Below are 22265 nucleotides of genomic sequence, written 5' to 3'. Positions count from 1 at the left end.
TTCAAATGGTGGGAGCAGATGATGTTTGCAGGATCTGGTTCCCTCCAGATCCTTGGCGTCTGCTGAGGCTCCTGGAGACCCTTTTCCCCACCTGTATCACCATGTATCCCCTTTTCCCACCTGTATCCCCATGTATCCCTTTTTCCCACCTGTGTCCCCACGCCAGCTCTCACGCTGTGTCCCATGAGCAGCTCCCACACTCTGTGAGCTCCAAACCCGGCCAGGTGAGTCAAACCTGCCCCTGCTGCTCAGGTCTGAGCTCACAGCCCTGCACTTGCTGCTTAAGATACAAATGATTGGTGTGGTGGTTTTCATATAATAACTTAATGGTTTTAATATTCATCTCAAAAGTGGTCGAACTTGGGTTTGGGTCCTCCTTCTCCCAAGGGATATTCAAATCCACCTGTCCCTTCCCAGGCTGTAGGCAGCCTCTCAGTCCTTCCTATTGAAGTTGTGCCATGGTGCAGAGAAGGATTCGCAGACCCAGAGAGGAGAAGCAAGTGGGGGCCTGACTGTTGCCTACCTGAGGGAGGTGAGGAGCAGGTATCTGGCAGCATTCCCAAGGCTGCTTACTATATAATTTGCATTAAAACATCTCTGGATAAAAATCAAAACCAGCCCTAGAGGCAGAGTCCAAGCCCAGTGCCTCTATCCACAGGGAGAGGTTGCAACCACCTTGCCCTGGCAGCGGGTGCTGTTTGGTGCCACCCCAGGCACACCCTCTTGCCCTAGCCACATCTTTAAATGGAACTCGAGTGGCTGCTCCCTCACACGGACCCCAGAGCCAGCTGAGGAGAGCTGGCTGTGCCCAGGACTTCCCAGACACGAGGGGGCTTCACGGGCATCAGTGCTAAGAGGTTCAGCTTAGCCACAATGTCTGGATCTCGGCATGGAGGAAAGGAAACTTGAGGTACCCAAAAACCTTCTTTTGGTGAAAAAGTTGATTTTGTTGGGTTGGAGGAAGGGAGAAGTCATGGCTCATTTAGCTCTGCATTTTAGATTTGGAATTTCCTGTTGTGATACCCTTCAGGTCCCTGTGTGGCTTTGAGGACCTTGCCTGAAGTGAACTAAGGGTGTTTCATTGTGAGATGTGACTCAAGGACATGCAAGGTTAACTTCAGCTCTGGAGAGTCCAATTCTCTTTTGAAAATTACTTCAGTTTCACAGTCATTTAGAAGCTTTAGAAATTTTTTCCCCTTTGCTTGTCTCTGCCTTCTCCTTGTGTAAAATAGCAACTACAGAACCTTGAGGACCCACCATATGTAAAAGAAAGATTTGTGATCCTCTAAAGATCAGCAAGCTGAGCATTGAGTGTTAACTTGCTAATGGAGGAGTTGGGCAGATGAGAAAAGTTGGGAAGAATTAAACCCGCTGGTGCCCTGGGTGAGAATGACTTTTAAAGAGACATCTTTGGTTGGCAGTGGTGAGATGTGCCGGTGAGAGTGTCTGTCATATTCTTTAGGCTTCAAGTGAGCAGCTTTCAGGACACAGGTTTGGAGGCTTATGGGCTGATTCAGGTCACTTATGATGGGAATGGGGAAGGCATTTGTTGGTGCAGTTTGAAAGTCTAGAGTTTGAAAACTAAACCAAACCTACCTCTCTACACCTTTAGATAGCCCTGGCGGAGTGTGGGTGACTCTCTGGGCTGGTAGGAAGTGTCCCCTCAGTCCCTTCCCCACACAGAGCCTTGTCCTGCCAAACTCTCTCCCCCCAGATGTGAAGCTCTGCTCTGGGTCTGTGATCTGCTGTGAGGAGTCCTGTGATGACTTTAAGGCTCATGGAGGATCTTCTGTTCCTAGGACAGCAGGTACTGAAGCTTTACTTCCACACCATAAAATAATTACAGTTACAAAAGGGCAGGTTTGGGGCTTGAGCCTGTGCTGCTCTGAAAAGCTGGGGAAGGGAATGGAGCCAAGTGGTTCAGGGCTGCAACTTGTGAGTGTGTAGAAGGTGCTGTGCTGTCTTCTCTTCATCCAGAGGAGGTCAAGATGGTCACTGTTTCAGTCCCTTGTGGGGAGTCACTTCACACAGGAGGTTGGTACCTCCTGGGCAGAGCAGCCCCTGATGTGACACCTGCTCTCTGTGATCACTGACCTGAGTTTTCCCAGGGTTTAACTGGCAAGGCTTTGTCCTTGAACCATTTGATTCCTTCTGATGCACTGGCTCTGGGGGTGCTCTGTGGATGGACCATTTCAGAGATTTTAGCCAGTAGGATGAAGGGGTGTATTTTGAAATGTGTTGACCTTTTTCTTAATGGTTTATGAGTCCAGCATTTTTTTGTGCCTCATGAAGGACAGGCCTTCTTGCAGGTCCATATTGGACTTATTATTTCCCCAAGCTTTTACCTGCAGAATTCCCTGATGAGAATATTGCTTTAAAGACAGGCAAAGTAATTTCTTTTTTAGGTGATGCTTATGTAACGCTGCAGGACACAGAAAAATGACTTGTGGCATACAAGCATGGTTTTGATTTTTAGTAGTCTTGGTTTTGGCCTGAGATGGTGCAGTCTGTAAGGACATACAATGCTTTTCTGAGTTTTTGGAGGGAAAATACAATGTTTTTCCACTTTGTGAGGTTTAACGTGCCTGTAGAGACCTTTCCCTGGGCTCTGTGGTGAGGCCATGGCCTGGTCTTGCTTCAGCTGTTCTTTCTTCTCCTGTTCCAAGACTTGCATAGGAATAGCTACTGTTAGAAAGCAACCAGGTTAAATAATGTGCATGTGTGTGTGTGTGTGTATATATATAAGTATGAAAACTGCATGTATTTATATATATGTGTGTAAATAAATAGCAACACAGATGTTGGCTCTCTGTCAAGTTCAAATGAAAACCTTATTCACAAGATTTGCTTACAGTTTTACTGTGGTTGCATATTGAATTGAGCAATTGGGAATGAAAGAGAGTTGATTTTTTTACCATTTCTGAGTGCACTGCAATCGTATTATGTTAATAATCTAAACCAAAGCTGATCTTGCTTTCTCGCATTGTAGCACTTTGAAAGTATTGAGAGGCATCTAAATTATCTTTAAAATGAGAATGATTCCAGAAACTTTGGCTGATTCCAGAAACTCACACCGCCTGTAGTATTTTAAAGGCTTAGATGGAACTTGTATGAGATGCCTGCCTTAAGGAGTTCTTGCTTGTATGATAAAAACAACATGGGAGGCAGAGTAGAATATAGCACAGAAATGTTTCTAAAACATTTACAGTAATGAGATGTATACAATACTCTCAAAATAATCCTGATAGTTCTGGTGACCAATATTCAGGGTTTTCTTCTGCTTTTAATGTAGAAGAGGCTTCAAAATGTGTATTTTTTTTCAAACCAAACACTAGTAAGTCTAAGTCTGATCCTGCTTTTGGGACTATGAATCTTATTACTGAGTGAAGTGTCTGGTTCTGCCATTCCAAGGGGTGTTTTCTTTTGCTTCAAAACAAAAAAAAAGCTTTTTGGACCTTTCTTTCAGCTTTCATGTCTGGATAAATGACTCCTTTAACCCTGCAAGGCACTGCAGAAAAAGTACATTAATTTTTTCATCTGGGGGTCTGCCATGCCCCAGTGGTTATGGCTTTTACCCTGAGGCTGGAGGAGGGCTGGATGTCAATTGTTGTTATCTGATAGCTGTGTACAATACCCAGAGAGGCGCTGGCTGGATCAGAGGTCAGGGATGAAGCTACAGATCTGTCGATGGAAGAATTTGGCTATTGTGGAAGCAAGTTAAAGCAGGGATCAACACAAGCTACAGTGGCTGGTAATTGGTGGCTGCTTGTGGTATTCTCCAGATTTCAGGCAGAGAAGATCAGAGAATTCTGCAGGAATATTTCGTGTAACATCAAGCAGCTCTTGTCAGCCTTGCTCCTTTGTTTACAGGAAGGCAGGATGTTATTTTAGAAAACACTTATTGCCGTTTTGCTAGGCTGGTTTTTACAGCCAAAGAAATGGATAAAGGTTGGTCTTGCCTCATTTATAGAGCATGTCTGAAGCTCTCGTTTCTCACATGTTTGTTGGGTTGTCCAGTCACTCCAGCTTGTGTGCTCAGTGGTCCTGCCAGATCAGCACTTCACTTAAGTTCTCCTTAATGGATTCGCAAAAAGTGATAAAACACTCCAGAAGAGGCCTCAAGGAATGATTAGGTTAATCTTCAATTAGTTCCTGCTGAGACTTGATGAGAAATCATTTGACAGAGTAGGCATGAGCTTTAATATAATCTGCCTGTCCAGTTATCATGAAGTGCAGTGTGCAGAGAGGAAAGAAGCAGCAAATGGAGAAAACCATGACACAAGCCCTGAATGTTTTAGACTGCTGCCTGTGATGCATTTTTGGTCTGCTTGAGTGGCTTCAGCCCCTGGCATGTTGCTACTGGGCATTAAAGTCAGCATGGGGAATATTTTCATCTGTACAGCTGGTGAGATGCTGACAAGAGGCAGTTGTACTTTTTCAGCCCTTGCTTGGCAAGGTTTGTGGATCAGGCTGTTGAGCTCTTTTAAAACCACAGCAAAAGAGGAGCTAAAGCCAGTCCAAGTAGTTTTTACAATGGGGTGGGGAGAAGAGGGCTGACTTTTTAAGTCTTTTGGAGTTGGCAATTGCCTCTAATAGCAGTTGCACGAGAGTGGCTCCCCTGTTTGCACAGAGAATGGAAAACACTGGCCACTAAAAGAGAATGAGACACTGTGCTGTGAACTGGTTTGATTTTCTGTAAATTGTTTAGTCTTGTTTCTCTGCAATCAGATGGTGTTTCCTTGTTTCTTTGTTTAGGTCCCTTGTCCTACAGTCATTAAAGCTGCATTTTATAACAGAAGAATGCCAACCTTCTGAGCAATTGAAGACTTGCTAAGAAGATGGGGATCCTTCTGGCTGTGCAGAAATCTGTCAATTGAATATTCAGGGATGAAACAAAAATAGAATTCCCTGGTGACATTCACATCTGCCACAGACTCCCTTCAGACAGCTTGTCTGTACTTGCATCTTCACGCTGCGTGTCTCCTGCATCTGGGTGGTTTTAGGTTCCATACACTTCAGGTCTGCACTTCCCCCTCAAGTATCCCACCTAGGTTTCTTATTTAAGCTGGTCCCTTATGAAGCTCAGCTGGAAACAGGTTCAGCTCTCCAGTACTGAAAATCTGGTCCGAAGCTCTTCAGTTTTGTTACTCTTCAGAAAAATCTTCGCTGACTTACTGAAGGCAGTTTTTCTGCCAAAAAGAAGTAATTTGAGTGCTTGCTAATTTGCCACAGGCAAACTGAGGCCAGTTAATCCATAATTTAAATTAATCCTTTTGATTGCATAATTGACTCAGCTGAGAAATGGATGATGGCAGGTACACTGTCACTCCTTTTGGTGTAGTCTTAGCTTTGCTTGCATCCACATCTGCATCAGGGGAAGTTCAGATTGGACATTAGAAAGGGATTCTTCACGGGGAGGGTGGTCAGTCACTGAATAGGCTCTAAGAAGGTGGCCATGGCACTAAGCTTGGCGAAGTTCAAGGAGTGTCTAAATGATGCTCTTGGTAGTATGGTTCAGTTTTTTGTAGTCCTTTGAGTAGCAGGGAGTTGAAGATCCTGATGGGTCCTTTCCCAATTGAGATAGTCTATGATTCTGTGAATAACCCCATTTCACTGGGCATTTATAGCCAAGCAAATTATGCTGTTTTCCCTGCACAGACCTGCACTTGGGGCATATCCTCCAGGCTACAACACTGAATGCCACCTTGAATGAAAAGCACCAGGCAGGATTTTAAAACCACTGGCGGTACTGGACAGCTGGTCTTGAATCTGGAGAAGTTTGCATCCAAATGTGGTTTGTGGGTGTGCATTAGTTCAGGAGAACTTATGAAAGGAGGCAGATGAGCTTCCTCAGGCTGGCCAGAATGCTCCTGTGCCAGCTGGGAATGGGCTGTGGGCTGATGGGTTTGCTGGCAGCATTGCAGCCATGAGAGGAAGCAAGGACACAATCCTTGGTTTAGTTTTAGCCAGAACAATGGAAGATAATACCTGGATCAGAGTGGCATGCTAAGGCTGGAATATAAACTGAACCCTGGTGGTGGAGGGTGACTGGAGCAGAGTAGTGTGTGATAAACAGCAGAGAGCCAATGTGAGGGGAAAACAGCTGGGAGAAGCCAGGAGTCAATGAGGAACATAATAGCAATTGCAGTGCAGGCTTATGGTGAAGGCAGCAAGGGGAGATGTTGGGTCCTGGCTGGAGGGGCACACTTGGAGGTGAGAGAGGTGGATGATCCCTCCTGGCTGTCCATGGGGTGACCAGGGAACAAGACTTGATCCTTTAATCAAGAGGGATTGATGCCTTAAGCTTTAGCTTTCATATTTTCCAGATTCTGTACTGCATTAATATATAACTCTGAACTTCATATAAAGTGTAAGCAAGTTCTCATCACAGTTTAGTTAGACAAAACAATCCTTTTCCAAGGAGGACACCTTGAGAACCAAGGACACCATTGCAGCTTCAGGCTCAAAGAGTATAAACAACAGTGAATTGAGGAGAGCAATCTGGGAGGGTGGCACTTCATAACCTGAAGCTGAAATTGGACAATGAATCCCAATTTGGTAAATGGACCAAAACTTATAAAAGTGTGAAAACTCATGACCCAGGGCCCATATTGGATGGAGCCATGGCCCAGCTCTTGTACTGCCCAAGGTGTATCCTTTGAAGGCCTTTTAATAAATACCTATTTTATTCCTTTAACACCATCTAGCCTGTGTTCTAGGTAGCCTCTGAAGGCATCAGGATCACAGGACCACAAATACTGCAAACCTCTGTGTTAAAAGGGACAATGTTAGACATGCATATTGCAATAAACCTTTCTACATTGAGATGGGTCATCCTCCTGACTCTTACAAGAGCTGAGAGTTGATGCTTAGGTTCCCAATCCTGTCTTTGTCTTGGAGATGCTGCCCAGTGTTGTGGTAGCTGAAGAATTTGTGTGGACCATCTGCACAAAGGCAGAGGTCATCCTTTTGGGGCAAAGATTTGCAAACACAGACCACAGAGGACTTCACGGGCGCCATCAGTAACTCTCAGGGAAATTTAATTCCCCTGAAAGAGTTTGAGCATGGCATTGGGAATAAAGTGTAGTTTGCTCAGAAGATGTATATGCTTCCAGTGTCAGGACATGGATGGTGTGGGATGGGTGATGTTGCTGTCAGCCCATCCCAGAACTGGCATCTCCCTCTTTTATGGTCTCAGCTTCCATCAGCAGCCACTGAAGTGGATATGCTCTATGCTTGTTTTCTATCACAGCATTAGGGTGCTGGTGAATTTGATTTCATTTATGTTTTTGGCAGCTCTCAGGTGGGACAGGCTTGTAGGAATACTTTTAAGAGTACTGTCTGAACTTTATAGGTTGCAACAATTTTCTTGAATTTCCATTCCTGAGGCTGCTTTGCAGCAATACCCAAAACACCATTTACATTTTAGTATTTAAATCTTTTATGAACTGACATGAAAATCTCCAGTGCCCTAAATATTTTATCTGAAATATTTTTTTTTAAATCTTTAAATTTTCCTCTGAGGGGCTCAAGAGCTGAATGAACCTTTTCAGGCGAAAGGGCTGCAGCTGGGGGTAGTCTTGGGTCCCCAAGCAGAAATGCAAGATAGGCAGGAGCTTTTCTGACTTTCTCCATTTGGCAGATATCTTTAGATTTTAACGCTTTTTATTTTGAAAACCTGTGGGTGCTTAAAGTGCAGAGCAGCAGGAGCTGATCCCATGGTGCGAGGTGTTCCCAGGAGCTCACCTGGAGCGCGGCTGTGGCCTGAGGGCAGCGGTGACAAGGGACTGCTGCGGCCTTCCCGCGTCCATTGCCAGCCCTGGCAGGGAGTCAGGGACACACACTGAGGGGATGCGCACAGCTGGAGGTGCATGCAGCCGGCTGCCAAGCCAGTAGCAGGCTGTGAGCAGCGAGGCCGGGCTTCTGGCAGCGAATTGCCAGCAACTTGCACTGCAGTCCTCTGAGGTGGCTGGAAAAGGGCCCACACGATCTTCTTCGGGAAGAGCGACGAGCTGGAAGCCGCTTGGGGAAGGCAGCGCTGCCGCTCGCTCCAAACCCGCCGAGCCGGGGCCCCGGGTTGGAGCCCCTGGGCCGGAGCCGGGCGCTCCCGAACCCGCCGGGCCGGAGCCCCTGGGCCGGAGCCGGGCGCTCCCCAACCCGCCGGGCCGGAGCCCCGCTCACTCCCGAACCCGCCGGGCCGAGGGAGCCCCGCGCTCCCGAACCCGCCGGGCCGAGGGAGCCCCGCGCTCCCGAACCCGCCGGGCCGAGGGAGCCCCGCGCTCCCGAACCCGCCGGGCCGAGGGAGCCCCGCGCTCCCGAACCCGCTGGGCCGGAGCGTTGCGCTCCTGGCGCTCGGCTCCCTCTGCCCGGTCCGGGGCTGACCCCTCGCTGGAGGATCGATCATCGATCACCTCCTCCCACCGTTATGTGATTACCACTGCCCCTCACAGTGCAGCGAGCACGGGGTGACACCGGCAGCGCTCGTTCGTTCCTGCCGGGGCACGGCGGCGGCAGCAGCAGCAGCAGCCGATGGAACAGCTGCCTCATCGCCGTGTTCCTGACACGGCTTTTTCCCCCTGCCCTGCTGAGTCACGGGAACCGCACTCGGCACAAGGCATACTTGTGCACAACAGGGATTATTTTTTTTCTTTTGTGATATATCTCAAATTCGAACTGGATTAATTCACGGTTTATGTCTAAAGCGAAGTGTTTAGGGCAGGTTCTCAGAGGAATTTGCTACTGGAAGAGCAATATTTGCATAGCATAGTAGCAGCAGTTTTTAATGGATTAGACACTTTTCAGCATGTAATTTGCTCAAATGTGCTAAAAACCAAACCAGGCAGGAGGACTTATTGACTAACCCCTCTAAGTAAGCAGGGCCAAAATAATTTTTTTCAAGTGGGACTTGGGAAGCCATTCATTGGGAACTGAGCGATTTTCATTGTAATATGATTTGTTGCTTGCTTGCCAGAAAAGGAGTATGTCAGTACTACATTCTGCAGAGTTGTTCCATATGCTAACAACCTGCAAATTATTTCGAAAGAGTAAGGAAATCTAGGAATTCTCTGTTTGTTATAAATTTGGAATATGACACATGTAGAACTGATGTACTTTGTTTTCAATGTTATATAGCTAAATTTTTAATAATTTGGCTTGTCTATTCCTGTATGCTTGAAAATTTAGGAACATGTGTGACTCAAAGTCCATCTCATTTGGCATCCTGCCTGCCTAATATCGTAAGTGCCAGACGTTTGGGCAGTGATTACTTGTACCCTCTGGACTTAAGGGAATTTTTTCCCCCTCTCCAGTATGCTTAACTAGGGTCTGTAACACGAGTGTCTGTGTTTCTCTAAACTTGAAAAAAAAAGTCATTAAGAAAATCTCAGTATTGTAATTTTTAATCTAATTACTATGAACATAGCAGTCTGTACCTGGTTTCTCCAAACAGTGGATTCTCTAGGTTCCCTGCAGTCCATGAGCTCCTTCTTCTAAAGCCCCATGTAATTCCAGTTCTCCCCTTTGCCTGCTAATGCTTCCTGATCTGACCACAAAAACTGCTGAAGCCTCATTTCCCAGCTTGTCTGCATTCACCTCGCTGTCTCTCGCCATCCTCTCTCCAACTGAATGTCGGTGCAAAGCTGGCTTCCATGGTTACTGCTAAAATAGGCAAAGCAGATATTTTTGGTCAGAATCTGCCAGTTCAGCAAGATCAAAATGCTTTTGGGAAATGTTCTGAATGCAGTGAAATTTAAGCAGGACGTTTCTTGCAAAATGAAATAAAAAACCCACTCCAGCTTCCTGCAGCTCACCTGCACCTTCCCAGAACACAGTCCTTGTGGGCTGCCCAGTGCCCTGCTCCACCATCAGGGAGACCTGTCACTCAGACAGCCCTGTGGCAGGGCTTTTGGGTGGAAACCTTTATTTTTCTTGCTTTTGTTCTAAGTGTTGTCAAAATCTTCTCTGCCCCATGTTAGCCATGTCAGCCTTCCCTTCAGCCAGCCTCCGGCACAGCACCCATGTCTGTTGTCAGAATTCTGTGGAGGTGTTATTTATTTTAGATGTACATAAAAGCTATCTAGCCATGCAATGGCCTTTGCTCAGTGATATGTTGCTGTCACTTGTCTCTTGTGGTCTCTCATGTTTGTTTCCCTTGTGGCACGTCCCAATTAAGTTGCAGGCCCTCTGAGGAAAGGGATTGCCCTTTTTTATGTATCTCGAGACAGCTACTGTTTTTCCTCAGCCTGAATAATTTTTTTTTGTTCTGTATTTGTAATGCACTCTTCTGCAGTTTGGATACCTCTGGGATTCCTTTGCTGCTGTATTGTTAAAATTCCCTCACAGGCAGTAGGATGCATGAGCTGTGTCTGTGCTCCACAGCATTGATCTGATGGTTCTGTGTTCACAGCCCTGTGGTTTTCTGTCACTTCTGAGCCTTTACAAACCCCCATGACCCCATCACCCAAGGACACTGGCAGTCTGAACAGTGCAGGGACCTTGCTGGAGTTCCTAAGCCAGGCACCACTGCCTGCAGGGTGCTTCCCTACCTCTGGGTGAGCTCCTTGTTCCCAGCTCCTCCTGAGCACAGCAGCTTCATTGCTGGTTTCATGGAGGAAAAAAAGGCAACTTCTCCTCCTGATCATCTGTCCTAGCCTAGCTTCTCTGGCCAAGCTTTTCAGAGGTATTGGAAGAATGTTTCCTCTCCCACAGTGTATTTCTTCTCTCAGAGAGGATCAAAGTATCACAAAGGATCCTGAGTTGGAAGGGATCCACAAGGATGCAGCCCAGGACATGGATGTCTCTCCTGTCTGCCAGGGCACTGCTGACTCATACTCAGCTTTTGCCATTGACCAAGACTCCCAGGTCCTTTTTCACAGTTGCTGCTCTCCACTGCCTCATTCCCCAGTCTGTCTGCACTGGCATTGCATTTAATCATCTTTGCAAATTGCAGTAGGCAGCAGTCAGAGATACTAAACCCATAATTCTCTGTAAGACTCTAGAAAGTGGGCCTTAGCCCAGTGGATAGCAAAATGTGGGGCAGGAGGCAGCCTCCCAACACATGCAGCCTTTTTGAACTTACAAAATAGTATCCCCCCTGCAATGCAAACTCCAAATGCTTTTTGACAAACATGTACACAGTACTGCACCCTTTTAAGCACTTATCAAGGTGTGTCTGCACTGAAATTCCCAGAGAATGCTCTGCAGTTACTATCCAGTTCCAAGATGTGTTATTATCCACATGTGTTAAGCTCCTGTTGGGCCAGACCACAGGATTGCAAAGGGCAGTGACCAGCCTGTGCTTTGGATAGCCTTGCTTTTAACAGCTTGCCCCAAACACAAAAGGTGAAAGCAGCTTTTGTTGATTGGTGAGTGGGATTTTTTTTTAATTTTTTAAATGTAATCAAGACATTACAAAATAGTCTACTGCAGGTAGGTGCTGAGATACCCATGTGTTGTAGAGTTGGACCTGTGGCTTTGAGGGGTGATGCTTCTTCAGCAGGAAACTCCTCCTCCTGGTGTCACTGGTGTTTGCTGCCAGTTGGCATCAAGACTCTCCTGGACCAAAGCTAGTGTTCTTCCATTTCTAAAAATCCCTATAGGCAGTGACCTGTGTGTCAGCATCCCTGTAGACAGCTCCCGTGGGGATTTCAGACACAGAAGCACATTTAGGAGAAGTTGGAGAAATCTCTTGTGTCCTTAGTGGAATAAATTCTGATTTGCACAGAGATTTCTGCCTGGCTTCTACCACAGTCCCCATCAGCAGGACGGGACATGCTCTGCTGTAATCACGGTGTAATGGCTCAGTTTGTGGGCTGGGCTCTGGTGCTTGAGTGACTGGAGCCGTTATTCCCCTGCAGGCACAGGGGAAAACACCATTCCCTAAAACTTGGCTGAAGGAAGTTTTATTTGGCATGCATTAGCCCACCCTTGCAAAGCTGAAGGCTGTATACACAGTCAGTTAGCAGAGATCACCTGAGGTTTAGTCAACAGATATGTAAGGATTAATGGAATTGTCTAAACTCTGTGAGAGCAGCATTTATAGGGGAACTTCATTAGATCCACAGCTGCAAATTATAAACCCTTCTACCCTGTTTGAGGCTTGTTATCTTTAGAGATCACCATGAAAGGTGGAACAGCTGTGAGAGCTATTATTCAAGCTGATATATAATGATTGCAAAAAAGGTAGGGTGTTTAGACAGATGATATGAAGAACAGATTTGCAAGAAGATCTTTAAATTCATGTTCCTCTGAGCTGGTGTGCATTGGAAGGAAAAAGCACAAGTGAGATACTCAAGCACAGTGAGGTGTTCACAAGAATATCTTCTGAACTTGTCACTGCCCATCAGAGGAGGGGCTGGGGTGAGCAGGAGAGTGGAGGAGAACAATTTTCTCCTACAGAGGGAAGTAATGTACAAAGGTGTCTTCAGTACCTCAGTTTTGTATTTCAGTGGTTTCCAAGACTTTAATATCCTTATTTTATTGATGAGAACAGTTGCAACTTCATTTGCTTGTGTGGTGCTTGGTGCCAGCTTGGTCCTTGATTTGGAGGAAGCTGGTGCTGGAGGACTCTGCCATCAGGTGTTAGAGGGGAGAGCAGGAGGGGTGTCAGTGCCTTCAGTCTGGCAGAGCTGCAGCTTGCCATGTCAGCAGTTATTCTGGGTTTGGTGACCAGCCAGTCTTTGAGGTAAATGACAAATCTTGACTGGCCTCTAGCTGGAGAGGGACAAGAAGCAGCCAAATGCTAATAGAGCTTCTCCTGCCAGTGCCCTCCTCCTGGGCAGGGACTGCTCTTGCTGACACAGAGCTGCTTTTCCCCTGAAAGGTTTCCTGCTCCTGTCTTAGCTGTTTATCCAGGACAAACAGATCCAGGGCTCAGGGACCAGGACAGGGGCTTAATGATGCCTAGGGACTGCACAGATCTGCAGAACATCTGCAGAGGCACAGCCTGGAGAGGAGTATCTTCCCTCCCCTGGCTCTGGCAAAGACTGCAGGAATTACTTGGGGATTAAAAAACTCCTCTTGCTTTCAGACCCACATAGGAAAACAATCACTTTGTCAACCACTTGGCACATGGGCTTTGGCAAGGCAGAGGAGGCAATGTAGGCAATGTGGGGTGTCCATAATGATTATCAACGATTTTTTAAAGGAGGAGGGGGTAGAACCTGAGTCCTTGAAACTTAGATCCCCTTCAGGTGCTGAGAGGAGGGGAATAAGGGAGGTATTATTAGAAAGCATTTGTTTTATTTAACAGATGTTAAATAGCACTATACCACTATATCAATCTGTCAAGTACACTAATAGGAAACAGCATCTAGAAAAGCTGAGATGTGAATTTCACAGGGGAACAATCCCTTCTGCAGGATCCTGGGGTCTGGGGGCCAGCACAGAACCCAAGGAGCAGCCACACATATGCCAGGCACATGTGGGTGGAGAGGGGAAGGGAAACTTGTGGACTATGACAGGAAAAACTTGGTGCAGCTGGAAAGGTTTTCACCGACCCTGTCCTCATTGTTGTACTTGAACCTGGATTAAAAATATCCTTAAAGCAGAGACCACACATACCTTTGGTTTTTGACAGGTTGTGTGTGCCATGCTATGGGTTTCCCTGGTGTTAATCAGCATTTTCACAACATAGGTGGTTTAAAGTCTGAGGGGGAAAAGCAAACCTCTAATGGATGTTAAAGGTTGAACAGCAAGCCTGGCTTTACATTAATGTGTGTTAGCTCCAAATCAGACCCAAAGCCATGGTGTTTTCCTCTTGGACTCTGCCCTGCTTCCTTAAATTTGTCCTGGTGATGTCCAGCAGTGGCTGTGACCACAGGAAGCCGAGGTTGGTTCGGTTTTATTAAAAGAGCTGCCTGAAGCCCAAGGTTAAGTGACAGGAATTTCAAAACAAAACAATAAATTAATAAAATGAATGTGTCATCAGCTGATCCTCTTCTGACCACCATCTGTCCCCTGATCATGTGACGTCTCCCAGCTGGCCACCCAAGAGACAAACCATGCAAGATCATCATCACAACATATGCTGTTATTTACACATTTTTAAAGGTAATAGTTGCTAGGCTGTCATATTAGTAGTTAAAAGCAGTTATTTGGAAGCTAGAGGATTTTTTCTTTATTTCTCTCCTTTTCATCTTTTCCCTTAGGAAGGCAGTGACTCAGCAGGTATATTTCTGACAGAGACATGTTCAGGGTTGGATCAGTGGAAGTTCCTGTGTAAAGTACATGTAAACCCCCTCATACCCCCACCTTGTTCTGTGGTATGCTGTTGTGCCTTTTGTAATATGCAGTAGAATAAATAAAATAGAAAGAAGGCAATGGTCCCACAAATGTCACTAGTGTACCTTTTAGGAACAGTATGTACTCTGCCATCTCCAGGATGCAAACCAAGCTCTGCATTTTTAAACTATTGTTAAGATCAAGGATGTGGTTATGAGAAGACTTACAATTTATAGGATACTTAAGCATTAAGGATTGAGGCACGGAACATTTCCTGGGGATTAACGACTGACTGGGTGAGCCTCGGGCCATTAACCCCTGCCTGCCATTAATCTTCAGGAAATGCCCTGCAGTGAGGTCGTTATTGCTGTTATATGCTGAAACACAAAAATAATAATAAGAAATGTCCGTGGATTATTTATTTATATTTTACATAACACAATTCTATTGGGACTGTAGGAAATGAACATCTTTCTATTTAGCTGGTGGTAAGCTGGAATTAATGCAGTTCCTGCATCTCATTCTTTTGTGGAAGATTATTGTCAGACTGCAGGAGGGTAAGTGGGGCAGGATTTGGCCCACTGCTTGTATTGCAGTGTTTAATACAATGAATATGCCCTGCTTCTCTGATATTACTGCTGGCACAATTTAGCCCTATATAAAAACCAGCTCAAAATGCTTGTTTTACAGCAAAGCAATTTATTCACAGTTCTAAGCATCTCGCAGCCTTTTTTTAACTCGTTGAATAATCCTTTTAGGTTGCCCATAAAGCAGGTGAAATGCTTCTGCTGCAGTCCTAAGGCAGAACACAGGCTGCATAAATAGCATCTAAATTACTAGGAATACAAAATACACATACAGTAATACATACCTACAAAGGCAAATTCATACTGACAGGACTGCAGTGTGTGCTTATCAGCAGCAAAACATCTCGGGGAAAAAAAAAAAAGTGGCTTTATATTGAAATTTTGTATATATTTCTCTCTATATAAACACTTAAATACTATTTTTTGCATGTTCTAAAGCCCAGATGCAGGCTCCTTTTTAATGAGCCTGCCTGCTTAAACATTTATTAGCTTAGAGATGTATAGTTTTCATAAAGCTGGCTGATTCTTTTTGCAGAATATCTTTGCAAAAAAAAAAAGCTTTTTTTTTTTTTTTTGTGTACATGGCCTCAGTCCTTGCAACCTCCTAGAGAGTCTGTCAAGGCACAACTTAAAAGCTCGTTCAGGCGACCATGACCCCCTGCTAGCAGATTGTCTGCCTAAAAGGTAAGGGAAAGCTAAAAAAGAAGTAGAAACTTAAAAGTAGCTTCTCAAAGGCTGCATAGATCTTTTTTTTTTGTTAAACCTAAAGTGTTTAAAAGCTTTAATATTGATGGCCTGTCAACTTTGTCCTGATTCTTTGGCTTTCAGTTAAAAGGTTTTTGTTGTTGTAGCTTATGCAGTTGCTCTGTTGCTATGGAAACGTGACATCAAAATGACGTTTCTCTGTTTAAAAGCTTTTAACTAAATTCCTGCCTGTCAGATGTAGGCCCCATTTTGTGCACTCAAGCTTCAAGCTGTTGCAAAAAGGTTTCATATGTTCTGTTGTCATTCAAATTCTTTATCCACATATGCATGTCTTGCACTACAAAAAACCTAAACTAAAAACTCAATCTATATTAAGTGTCCTCTTTTAAAACCCTTTTAGGTCAGTCAGCAATGGCTGCAGCAGAAATTCCCAGTTACATTGTCTCCTCTCAGACTGAGAAACACAGGAGGGCCAGGAACTGGACTGATGCAGAAATGAGAGGTTTAATGCTGGTTTGGGAAGAATTTTTTGATGAGCTGAAACAAACTAAAAGGAATGCCAAAGTTTATGAGAAAATGGCTAACAAACTCTTTGAAATGACTGGAGAAATTCGCCACGGAGAGGAAATAAAGATAAAAATTACAAATATGACATTCCAGTACAGGTAAGCTTCAGTTAATTCTTTTTATTTTAAGAGATTTTAGCAGGGACGGCGCAGTGATTTTTGCCTTTCAGAAAGAAGTCTCCTGGAGGAAATCTGTCGATAAAAGATTAAAGGTTGTTCATATCGCTTTTAAAATTCTCTCTTGCCAATGCTGTTACGTCATTGTTAATTTGTCCCCCCCATTTCATGTCAAACTCTGGGACAACTTTGTTGCTTTAAAATTAGCTGGCACTGTTATGATGCAGAGGGATGGAAATGTATTTAATGGGGAAAAGAGATTTTGGTTTTTTTTTTTGGTCTTTGCTGAGGGGACTGATTGTGTTAGCTTGGCAGCCAATTCCTTGCAGTGAAACTCCTGCAGTTTCAAGTGGCCACTGAGGATCGGAATTGCAAGGCAAAGTTAAAAAAAAAAAAAAAAAGAAGAAAACTAGAACAGAATAATGTTTGGGGGGGCTGATGCTCCTCGATTTTGGTCTCGTGAGTTGAAGGGTTACACTTCACGGGGCCAAGAATAATTGAATGTCTTATTACCGAGTGACACACATTGCTATAATTATAAGCAGCAGCAGTGAAAGAACTATTATATCTGCAGAGAGAATCAATGTGCACCGTCAATACTGCTCCAAAGGAGTCGGGGGGAGGGCGGAGGTGTCTATGAGGGGATGATAAAGAACAGGCAAGCAGTCAGGAGGGGAAGTTGGCTTCAGAAAACGTGAGGCATTTGTGGATTTGTTGTTTGCCGGGAGAAAAATAATTAGAACTTAACAGAAATATTTCCATTTTTTTTTCTCTTCTTTTTTGTTTTTTTTTTTTTTAATTCTTATCTCTGCGAAGCACAAACTGCCTCATACTGGAAATCCTGAGTGGTGATTTGAGCTAGGTGCTTGTAATGCAAGAAAATCAAATATGTGACTCTTTTATTTAATCTCTCCTCAAAGCTCATATTAATAATAAAAAAGGTTATTACAGCAGGCAACCATGTTAAAACTGCTCACTTTTCTGTAAGGCACCCTCACTGTATTTAATGCAGAGACTGCTCATCAAATAGAAAACTAGGGAAAATCCTGTAAACCCCTTAACTTTGAATGTCCTTCCACATTTCTGTGATCCACAAGCATAATGTTTAACATCATTTGCCATAATATTAAACCTGATGTTTTGTGGCAAATCCTAACGTCTCCAAAATGTTTTACCAACCCTGCTGTAATCCATCCAGTTTCCTTCACCCAGACTGTAGATGAGAAAGCTGGAAGTCAGATAAATTTTTGTCCAGCATCACCCAGCAATTCCCACTCAGATGCAGATTTGGGAGTTGCAGGCTAGCAGGCTTTTGCTTAGTCTGCTGAATCTGCAGTCCTCCCTGCTGGGAATTGCATCTCGGCACTGAGATTTCACAGGTGTCTGTGGCAGCAACACTGCACGATAGTTAAGTGCTGTAATTGCCAAGTGGAATAGGTTATTTCTGTCAGCCTTTGTTCTAAATTTACAGTGTTGTCATCCATCAGAGAGTCTCATTTTTTTCCTAATTAATGTTTTTACTTTAAAGTTGCACTGGGGGAAGGGAAGAAATAAAATCACTCGCATGCATGCACAGTGTGTGTGAGAGAAACCACACTTTTAAGACATATCCTTCTATTTCTGTGAACTTCTAAGATTGCTTCTGTTGCATGTTGTCAATCTGCTTTTCTATTTTGCAGTGCATGGCAGCTCCCTGCTTATTGATTGAGATGCTAATTTAGGACAGTTAAAAACTGCCTTATGCTGTCACAGAGCTGTTTCATTTTGTGCTCTGGAATATAAAATGCATCTTATTTTTTGTTCATGTGCCTTTGCTGTCAGGGTGAGGTAGTATGGAGAACAGGGGCAAGCAGAAGCTGTTAATCACAATTTCTAGTTTTCTGGGTACTTTTTGGTGGTGTGTGAGGATGGGGAAGGTTGTGGTGAAACTGTAAATGATGTGAGTGGCCACCGACTGCTGGCTTTGCTATGAGGCAGCCGAGTTTGACTTTGTGTTTGGGTGCCTGCAGGACACTTGAGGAAGATGCTTTACATCACTGCATTTCTGAGCATCATTGCTGCCCTATGGCACAAACTGGAGAGGAAGATCCTGAGAGTGGGATAATGCTCTATTTTGAGATAATACTTTGTTAAGATTACACTGGGTTAGTGAGTGTGACATGGGAGAACGTAGCACCAGTAGCAGGAGTGAGGAGGGGTGTTCTGCACCTAGGAGCTTATTTCTGCACCCACTGCAGGATCCTGTACTTCTTTAGGCAACTCTGAACAGTCTTGCAGGGGTGGAGTGGCCTCTACTCCTCCTTTAACAGAAATAAACTGCATTAAAATATTTAATCAGATCATATTATTTACCTAAGTGCCACAATTTCATAAAGGAACATAAAACCCCTGTCCTACAAATTACTACACACACACATATATATATATATATATGAATGAATACATATATGTGTATTTTTTTCCATAAAAGGAAAAAGCAGTACTTGAATATTTCTACTAGTCTTTTTAACCAAGTTCAGTTTTGAAAGTGCTGTCACTGGTGTGGCTTATCCTGGGGCATCTGTTGAAATAGATATTGATGATCTGAATCATATAGGGTTCTGAAACAGAAAGCAGTGAACACGTTTATAATGGTGCTCTCCAGTTTGAGGATCCCATGGCATTCTAAGAGGCAGTTCAGTAAATGTTTTCTTTATTCTGCTTAGTGCAAGCCATTCATTGAGTAGAAGGTGTCCAAGTCAGGCAAACATATGCCTAAGTAGGGCAGGAGTGTTTCTTGGCCAGTAATTATTGCAGTTTCTGCAGCAAGTGCAGCCTGCATGGGTGTGCACAGTGCAGGGGGCTCAGAAGGGGCTCCCACCCCAGGGTTTCACCCTGGTTCGGGGTGTGTTTGGATCCCATGTGGGATTTGTGCTGCCAGGTAAAGTTACCTCAGGTGCAGCTCAGTGTGCATCTCTCACATAAGCAATTTTAGGGTGTTTATATCCCATTCCTCCACATCTGAGGTGAAAACATTATTCAGGGGTTAAAATGACAAACAGAAATTTATTTTATCTCATTATTACCTCCTTTAATTCTGCCCTATATTTCAGCAAGGTGACAAGAGAATGAGAAGATGTTTAGAGAGCAGTTTGTCTGAGCTGTGGAAAGCTTTCTTTATTAAGAGAAGTGTAAAAATAAAAGTTTGTGAATGCTAAAGGAATTTCAGAGGTGCATACAAATATGCACTATTTTTCAGAATGTAAAGCAGATTTTTTTGCCATAATACAAGAAGTTATTTATAAGAAGTGCAAGGCAAGAAATGCAGAACTAGCTGAAGTCATGTAAATCTGTACTGCACTGCATAATTAGCATGTGGAATTATTGCCACTGGAAATCATTGACATCAAGAGATCAGCAGGTTGTTTTATTATTACTATTTTTTTACTAAAGATTAGATTTATTAAATAAAAAACCCAGATGTTGTTTATCTTCCAATTAGGTAGAGTTGTGAAAGGCAGCAGATTTCAGGATATTACTGGCTGTTGATGGAAAAATAATCATGTGTTTTTATGGGTGAATGTGCCCTCAAAAGCTGTCTGTCAAAATCATTCTTGAAGTATTCAGCACTGACCTTTGTCAGAAGAGTGAGACAATGGACTGAGCTGGCAGTGATTCCTGTATTCCTCTGCATTACTGTAGTCCAAGTGCATTTGGAGGAAACTAATCAGGGAAAAATATACCGTGACCTGAAGTAATTCCTACTGGAGTCTCAGTGTATTAAGGGACCATTTCATCCACCGTGGAAATTGACTGGGTGGAAAATTCTCCTCAACGCCATAGGTGGAAGGAAAATTCTTTCTGCAGGTGTATTTGAGTAAAGTTCTGCTTTTAGGGATTGCTGTAAAATCTGAAATATCTGCTGTGGATAGACAGCCACCAGGTTTTTAATGTTCTGCTTCAAAGATACCTGTGTGGTGAGCTGCATGAAGCTCCCCATTTATCCATCCTGGAAGGAAGGGCTGAGTCAAGCTTCCTGGAATTCAAAGTTAATCTTTCACATGTGCTGGTCATCAAAAGATTTCCTGAGATTAGTGTGCCAGCTCTTGAGGTTTAGCATCCCTTAGAGTCTGTGCCCAGTTCTTTGTGTTGTGCAGCTTACTTGGGGCTATCAGCTCATGTGAACCTGCAATTATTCCTTCTCAAAGAAAGCACTGTCCTGTCACTGCTAATGTGCCGATCTCACTGTGCCACAGTGCTCTGTGACTGCTGTTCTCATGTTGCCACTGACACAATACTTATAAAAAGGAAGCACAGCTTGCACAGTGGTCCACAGTTTTGACTGATTCCTTCTGATGTTTAAAAATAAGAACTGTGTGAATGCAAATTTATTATTTTCTAAAACATCACCCTCCCCAAAGCCTAGAAAACAGGATGCAGCTGTTGCTCTTTGATTTGAATCACAGTCAATTAATGTTAATGATTGGTAAATTTGAATCAGTCTCATGATTTGAATGAAAGAGTAGTCTAATTTTTTATTTTCATGTGTACATGATAGCAATTAAACATTTTTGCTTGTGTAATCCATTGCTATACTCTATGACATTATGCAACTGGAAAATTTGACCTCTGTTACAGCAAATGATAAAATATGAGTGCAGCCAAATTACTGCAAAAAGTTGAACACTTTACTATCTTTGTCTTTAATTTCAATAATTTATAGCAGATGCACAACTTAGCATTGTACTTTCATCATCCTTTTCCTCACCATTTATTGGTTCACAAACAGTTGCTATTTATTATTTATTTTGAAAGCTTTTCCTAGAAACCCCAAGAGATGGATCTTGTATCCATTCCTTAAGGCAAGTAGTAATATCAAATGCTGCAATAATAACAAAAAAGCAATCCTGCTTTGAGCAAAGTCTAAAAAAATGAAGCAAGTTATAGATTGCTTGCTTTTTGCAGACTAAATAATGATGATTTTCAAAAAAACCAAAACCTCTTTAGAACATAATATTGTGACAGTTTTTTTAAGAAGGTGCAGAGAATAAAGTCTGAAAAAAGGTCAATGGCAGCACAAATGACTCGACAGTTGTCTCAGTGTATTCAGTGGACCATTTTGGCTGTGGGATCTCAAAAGTCCATTAATTTATTCACTTCTTTGGAATAAGACAGGCAATCACCTTTCAAATTAACTCAGTTGGAATGCTTTGGGTATTTGTCCACTGGAAATCTGACTTTGATCCCTGAGTTTTTGGATAGAGTTCTCAGTTGCCTCTGCTCCCAGCTGGATTTTAATAGAGCCTCATGAAACAGCAACAGGTCCAGATAAACTCAGTGTGAATTTATTTTGCAAGCTCTGCTGACTTTCTCACTTACCTCTGTTTCTTACCTCATTTTTCCTGCATGGCTGCTCCCTCAGGCAGTGATGTGCCCAATTGCAAAGTGTTAATGTTTGGCTCATCTTGCTCTCTCGTTTCTGGACTATTGCGTTCCAGCCTTCCTATTGTCCTGTTTCTTTTAACATCCCCATGTTTCATTAAAACAAACAAAACCCCAATTCTATCTCTTGGAAGCAGCTAAGGTTGCTGTGATGAGTTATGCTAATGACCGAGGGCAGTAAATTAATCTCTGCTTTAGACTCCAGTTTTTCCGGGGTTACATTTACCTCAATGCAGGCAAAAGCTCTCAGCTGTCTAACTAGGTTTTCTGGACTTCTGGCAGTTGTAGAAAAAAATATTTAAAAGTCAGTAAATCCTGGAACTCAATATTAGTATTATGAAGGTAGCTATTTATTTTTACCAGAAAGCTAAACCATCAACGCTATTGGAGTCAATGTTCTCCCTATTTACCTCCACCTGCAGCATTTCTATTTCTCTTCCAAAGGACTGACAGACACTCCCTTTTCCCTTATCTTCTCATCTCTTTCCCTGTTTCATCCTTTTTTTCTGTGTGTTTGAGCCAGACTCCATACAGGTAGATGATTGCTGCTGGTGCTGCTTTTAAGCTAACCCAGTTCTCTTGTCTACCTCCTGGTAGTGATCCCTTTTATTTAGCTCAGAGCTATAGTAAGCAGTCAGAAGTAGAATTA

General features: G+C 43.6%; 1 protein-coding gene across 1 annotated transcript in view; it reads left to right on the top strand.

Annotated features, from left to right (window-relative positions):
• MSANTD1 (Myb/SANT DNA binding domain containing 1) overlaps nt 1–22265 on the top strand; it is a 42876-nt gene that overhangs the window by 7168 nt on the left and 13443 nt on the right. The window contains exons 3-4 of the mRNA XM_058804201.1: nt 1715–1807; nt 15913–16177. Coding sequence (XP_058660184.1) covers nt 1715–1807; nt 15913–16177 — 358 coding nt within the window. The remainder of the gene's footprint in view (nt 1–1714; nt 1808–15912; nt 16178–22265) is intronic.

The sequence above is a fragment of the Ammospiza caudacuta genome, chromosome 4, assembly GCF_027887145.1.
Source record: "Ammospiza caudacuta isolate bAmmCau1 chromosome 4, bAmmCau1.pri, whole genome shotgun sequence".
NCBI lineage: Eukaryota > Metazoa > Chordata > Aves > Passeriformes > Passerellidae > Ammospiza > Ammospiza caudacuta.
This window is presented reverse-complemented; position numbering and strand designations above follow the sequence as displayed.